At 45.6% G+C, this 6,639-nt stretch overlaps 2 protein-coding genes across 2 annotated transcripts; one reads left to right on the top strand and one right to left on the bottom strand.

Annotated features, from left to right (window-relative positions):
- Window positions 1–573: 573 nt before the first annotated feature.
- LOC140338871 (histone H2A type 1-like) lies at window positions 574–1,021 on the top strand. Its single transcript, XM_072423192.1, has one exon. It carries the CDS (start codon window positions 575–577, stop codon window positions 1,019–1,021), a length of 447 nt encoding a protein of 148 aa, XP_072279293.1. The 5' UTR covers window position 574.
- A 288-nt stretch (window positions 1,022–1,309) lies between these two features.
- On the bottom strand, window positions 1,310–1,827 carry LOC140339215 (histone H4). The gene has a single exon (XM_072423796.1). It carries the CDS (start codon window positions 1,678–1,680, stop codon window positions 1,369–1,371), a length of 312 nt encoding a protein of 103 aa, XP_072279897.1. The 5' UTR covers window positions 1,681–1,827; the 3' UTR covers window positions 1,310–1,368.
- Between the last annotated feature and the right edge of the window lie 4,812 nt (window positions 1,828–6,639).

The raw sequence follows: 6,639 nt of genomic DNA, 5'->3' as shown, positions 1-6,639 counted from the left end.
CAAGAGTCCGGCTAAGAAGGCAGCCAAACCCAAGGCTGCACCTAAGAAGAAATAAGAGCCGAAACTGCTTTCATCTACTTACCACAAAGGCTCTTCTCAGAGCCACCCACATTCTCCTAACAGAGCTCCATATACATAACTGGGTAGAGGACGTGTAAAGCTCGTGATGAGTCAAGTTAAAAAAAAACACACTGTTCTGGCTGTGATCCTCTCCTTTTCATAGATATACTGGAAGATTTTGTTTTTGAGGGTAGAAAGAACATCAGTACATACACACATCACATGGTGGAAATTTTTATAACCTCTAGGTCGGAGGTCACTCCTGACAAATGTCTGTTTAGGAGCCCCAAACTTCCCTTAGAGATCTGTAATGGATGGAAATGTAAAATTACTGCATCCTGTTACCCACAATGCCAAACTTTTCTGAATTACTTATATAATACAGTGTATATTATCATCTACGTTGTATTTAAATCATTCTAGAAGAAAAACATGCAGGTAACTTCGTACATAATGTACACATGTTTCCACCTTTTAACAAATCGTTTGTTACATCTCCAATATATATTTAATCATGTCTGGTCGCGGTAAACAAGGAGGAAAGACGCGGGCTAAGGCCAAGACCCGATCATCCCGGGCTGGTCTGCAGTTTCCAGTCGGTCGTGTTCACCGTCTGCTCAGGAAGGGGAACTATGCAGAGCGGGTTGGTGCAGGAGCTCCCGTCTATCTGGCCGCCGTCCTGGAGTATCTGACGGCTGAGATCCTCGAGTTGGCCGGTAACGCCGCGCGGGACAATAAGAATAATAAAACTGCCACCAACGGCTATTACAAATTCCTGACCAGAACATATAGAAGGTTACAGAAAATCAATCAGACATTTATTATAAGATCCCCCTCACTGTGCTTCACAGCAAATATATCCATTTCTACGTTAAAAATCTCACGTAATCAACTCAGAGAGGTGGGCCATGAGAAGGATCTTTGTGCACATAAAGCATGGAGATCAGGAATTAGCCTCTGAACCCGTAGAGTCCATGTCGAATAAATACATCCGGTTATAAATACATTGGTGGTAGCACTGAAGTTACTTTGCTACAGCAGACAAAATAACCGCCAAATCTTCCCTCTCTACATTGTTCTAGTTCAAATTGCAATTTAAGAGACATTGTATCAGCAGATCGGGCTATTATTTTTAATAAACAGGATTTGTATAGCGCCAACATTACGCAGCGCTGTACATTAAATACTATTATACTATAACATGATTAACAACGTCGCTAGGACCGGTATACAGCTCTTAAAACGAGGAGGTGGGTGGCCCTGAAAAGGACCTTTGTGTACATAAAACGAGTAGATCAGGCTCAGGATTTAGCCTCCGAATCCGTACAGAGTGCGTCCCTGCCGTTTGAGAGCATAGACCACATCCATGGCGGTGACGGTCTTCCTCTTGGCGTGCTCGGTGTAGGTGACGGCATCGCGGATAACATTTTCCAGGAAAACCTTCAGCACTCCGCGGGTCTCCTCATAGATGAGGCCGGAGATACGCTTGACACCCCCTCTGCGGGCCAAACGGCGGATGGCGGGTTTGGTGATGCCCTGGATGTTATCACGGAGCACCTTCCTGTGGCGCTTAGCGCCTCCTTTCCCCAGACCCTTCCCTCCTTTACCGCGACCAGACATGATGATTCTTCTGTGTTTGAAAAAACAATGCTTCTCCGTGTATGCCCATCCTCCTTTTATAGGGACTGTGCGGACCTGAAGGAAGTCATGCTCCAAAGGGGCGGAGTCACAGACATTCAAAGTACATCAGAGGAACTTGCTTATTTAGCAGTTTTCACTCTTTTTTTTCAAGGGGATTTACATATTGCACCGCTTTTCAGATTCAAATAGAAAACAGTAATGCATCACTAGAAGTTAACTACATTCATCTTCTGACTATAGTTCCTGTTAAATTACATGGAAATCAAAAAAAAAAACAGGAGGAAAAAATGTCACCAGGAAGCTATTCCTAATAATAATTCAGTAAAAATATGATTGCAAAAAGAGCAAAAAACAATAGAATTTGTCCATGCTTCTCCCTTTACTTTATGAAATATTGGCACATCTAATGGAAAACATGCAAAGAAGGGACAGAGTCACAAGCTTGTTTCCACATAACACCAATTTATGACTGGTCTAAAAGGTGCCAGGATACTTTTAGTGACTATCTACAAGGCTCTTCAAATCTCAGCAGCACAGCTAATGAAAGATTACCAGTTATGATGGGATCATAGATAAAGCTAAATATTTCTAGGCCACAACTCTATAGTTCCAATTAAACAGTTCAATATTTTTTTCAAGACAGAAATCAGCTAGCCCAAAATGAGATGTTTCTTTCATTCAAATACTTTTTACAATAAAATATATCTGATTTTGAAGAGAATATCAAAGCCTCACTCATAGTGTTAGTCAAATAGCTCACTCTTCGATTCGAACACTATTCAGTCGAATAATGCATAAGTGTCCTACAAGTCCCTTACAAGCACTTCTTGGTAGTGCTGCATTTAAGTCCCCTGTATTGCGGCAAGATCAGTTGTTGTATCTCAGGCTTGTAACGTGGATCCAGTAATGTAGCAATCCAATAGTGATCAGTCTTTGTTTTTATGTGTTGTATGTGTGGATCTTTGGCTTTGCACTCCTGCATGAAGGCTGTCATGTGGCTCAAACTACCCGCAGCTGAGGTAATTCTGGAACCACACTCCTGTGGGTTGAACAGCAGCACAGGGTCGTCCCCCTCCGCCTGGTCTTGCCCTCCATGGAACATGCCGCTTTGTGTTTGGGTGGATGGATGCCATGTACCCTCAATATTCTCTTCTTCCTCTTCCACCTCCTCCTCTTCATGGATTTGTTGTGCACTATGCCTAGTAGGCACGCATGTCCGAGATGATGTTTGAAACGTCATCTCTTGATGAAGCGTCCACTCTGTGCCGTGTCCGAGATCCACCACCATCTGTTCCAGCAGGCATATGATGGGGATGGTGTCACTGACACAGGCCTGATCTCTGTTGATCATCCTGGTGGCCTCTTCAAAAGGTGACAATACAGTGCACAAGTCCTACATTTGCAGCAACTCCGCAGGGCTGAAGAAAGGTAGTGTAGGTATATGTCTGAAACGAACAGACTCTGCCATGTAATCCACCAGCGCTTTCTGTTGTTCAGCCAGCCGCTGCAGCATGTAAAAGGTGGAATTCCAACGGGTGGCCACATCACAAATTATCCGGTGCCCTGAGATTTCGCTGCAAATCCACCAATCTGGCACTGGTTATGTACGACTGGCGGAAATGTGCTGACAACTTTCTGGCCTTCAGCAACAGCGGCTGGAGGTCTGGGTAATTCCTAAGGAAGCGCTGTACTCTCAGGTTCATGACATGAGCCAGGCAAGGTACATGTGTGAGTTTCCCACAACGCAGGGCTGCCAGCAGATTGGCCCCGTTGTCACACACGACCTTGCCTGGCTGAAGTCTGTTAGGAGTTAGCCATATGTCCTCCTGCTCCCTCAAGGCACTAAGAATGGCTGCACCTGTGTGGCTGAGGGAACCCAGGCTTCTCATCCTCAGGACAGCGTGGCAACGTCTGAATTGTGCACTGAAAAAGCAAACTGCAGGTTGTTGCTGGCGGTGAACAGATGCTGCCGAATGGGAGGTGCTGGGTCTCCACGGGAAACTGTCCCTGGAGGAGGAGGTTGAGGCACAAAGGAGGAGGTGGAAGTGGAGGTTGAGGAGGAAATTGCATGTCGATCTGCTCTGGGCGGAGGTAGGTATGCAGGCCTTGCTGCAGCTGCATCTTCCCCTGCTGCCACCAAAGTTAGCCAGTGAGCTGTATAGGAAATATATCTTCCCACTCCATGCTTGCTCAACCAACTGTCGGTTGTCAGGTGCCCCTTGCCAGAAATTGAGTGCTGCAGGAACATGGACACATTGCTCTGCACATGTTCATGCAAAGCAGGAACAAATTTTTCTGCATAATACTGTCGCTTAGGCATAACGTACTGTAGGTTCGGGCAGAGGAATGCGTAATGGAATGCATTGGAGTCCACCAGCCGGTAAGGGAGGAGATCTAACGCAATCAGCGGTACAATTGTCGCATTGATTAGCTTTGTTTTGGGGTCATTTGTGCCATATTTCCTCTTGCGCTCCAGTATCTGGGGGATGGAAGGTTGGATGCTGCTAATGCTAACCACAGAAAGATTGGATGATGGGGTAGAAGTTGTGGGGGATGGCAATGATGCCTGGTCCTGACTGCTAGCAATGCGACAAACAGCAGCCGATCTGCGTTGGAGCTCCTGCTCACCGCTGGTGGAGCCTGAAAAAGGTAATGCTCGGCTACATGCTCCACTCAAATTGCTGGCAGCAGCGCTGGTAACTTTGGTGGCAGAAAGAGGAAAGGCAACAGAGGAAGATCGGGCAGTTTGAGCTTGCTTCTTGGGCGGAGGTGGTTGCACAGAGCCCTCCTCCTCCTCTTCTTCCTCCTCCTCCTCCTTCTTCTCTTCTTCCTGCCTATGATGATCTCCTTGTTCACCCCATGTTGGATCAAGGACATCATCATCAGAAGAGTTTCCCTATATGTGCCAAAAGGCAGCGGCAGCCTTTTGGAGCCAGTTTGGATTGGCTCGTCTGGCTCAGAGTGTTCTGGTGAAAAGTAAAGCTTTTAGGTGTTTAAGAGAACAGTTATTTCTGTAATGTCTATTACCTCCTCAATACAAACATAAATTTTGCGCACGGTGGCGTGCAAGCTCGGAGGCTGGCATTTTGGACTGATTAGTCTCCTGGCGTTGGTCATTTTTGATTGCCATCCAGACTCTCAGGTGGAGCATAGTGCACAAGAGAGTCTTTATTCTTTTTTAGACAGTCCTAGCCGGAACTGAGAATGGAGAGTGGGATCTATCCACTGCAAATCAGCAGACCACCGGCGAAACTCAGCGCAATACTCCTCCGCGGTTCTGTGTCCCTGGCGCAGGGAATGCAGATTATCATATAGCAGACCAAGTGCCTGGAAGAAGGAATCCACAGAAAGCCCAGGAATGAGGATCACCTTGCAGTAAGGACATTACAAGGTCAACTCGCTGTTCCTCGGAGCCAGAGGAGTGTGGGCGAAGGCGAAAATGAAGTAGACAAGCATTCTTGAAGTTAGAAAACTTATTCCGGTCACCGGAAAAACGATCTGGCAAATTCATCTTTGGCTCGAGTGCAGGAGAGATGGTAGCAGGAGCAACAGCAGAAGCTGAGGAAGGAGCAGCCGCAGCACTGCCCTGCAGTGAGGTCTGGAGTTGCTGCATGTGAGATGATAAGTCCTGCAGCACCTGCACAACCTGATCAGTCTGGGCCTCCTGATGTTCAATTCGTCAACCAAGGCTTGCAGGGTGCTTGGCAGAGCAATGTCAGTGGGGTCCATGGCCATGCAAACTGTCACAGATCTGCTACAACTGTGGGGAAGTGGACAATCTGCAAGTTTGGCGGAGGTATGAGCTGAGGAGCAGAGTCTAAGGAACCGCCCGGCATTTTTCAGAGCAACCCGTAAGGAGTGATGGACTTTGCTGCGAACGGCGCCTAGGTTGTGACCATCAGACACACCTGTGCAGACCGCAGCTGACTGCACATAGAACCAAAGCGTAGAACCAAATCGCTAGACAATTTCAAAAACAATCAAAGTCAGAACAAGCCAGAGTCAGAACCAGGGAATCAGTATTCAGAAATAGACACAAGCTGGAGTCCCAGATAAACTCACCTAATGCAAAGGAATGGAATGTCAGTCTGAGCACAGCTTATATAGTGAGGCCTACAGGCAGGCTGAGCGGGGACTGGATGAGCAGGTGCAGATAAATCAGCCTAGACAGAACAGCTAGAAGCAAGGTAAGGGAACCAACTGCTGCTGATCTGACATATGTCTGGTGTACCACAAGTCACAGAGGATATTGAAGCGCTATACTCCAGCATCCCAAATGACATAGGTATTTCTACACTATAAAAAATCTTGGAGAGAAACAGATCACTTTGGCCATACTCAGATTTTATTTGGAAATTATTAAAGTTCATTCTTACAAGGAACATTTTTCTATTTGATGATTGCCTGTATTTACAGGTTAAAGGTGTGCCCATGGGCAGTTGTTGTGCCCCTAGTTATGCTAATCTCTATTTGGGAAGTTAAGAGAGAGATTTTTTTTTTTAATGAGGCCTTGTTTATGTATTTGCCCTACATTATATTATGGCACAGATACATAGATGATGTATGTATTCATGATTTAAACTGGTAACATGGACCTACTTAATGAGTTTTTTTTTACTAAACTACAAACCAATAAATATAATTTAAGATTTACCATGGAAGCTGATCCTAAATGTATACCCTTCTTGGACATATATATTCCAAAACGGGACGACAACACGTTGACATCTTCCCTTTATTGTAAATCCACAGTGGCCAACACTATTTTATTTGCTACTAGCACTCACCCAATATTTGAGAGTGTGGAGAAACTGTTCGGATGATGTTGACTATGAGATACAGGCAAAACAATTACATGATCATTTAATAAAAAGTGGCTATAGTAAAAATATCCCGACCAAGATAGACGTCTTCTGTTTAGGCTGCTGAGCAGTCACA

The sequence above is a fragment of the Pyxicephalus adspersus genome, chromosome 10, assembly GCF_032062135.1.
Source record: "Pyxicephalus adspersus chromosome 10, UCB_Pads_2.0, whole genome shotgun sequence".
NCBI classification, from domain to species: Eukaryota; Metazoa; Chordata; class Amphibia; order Anura; family Pyxicephalidae; genus Pyxicephalus; species Pyxicephalus adspersus.
The sequence above is the reverse complement of the archived record's forward strand: the minus strand, read 5'-3'. Positions and strand labels throughout refer to the sequence as shown.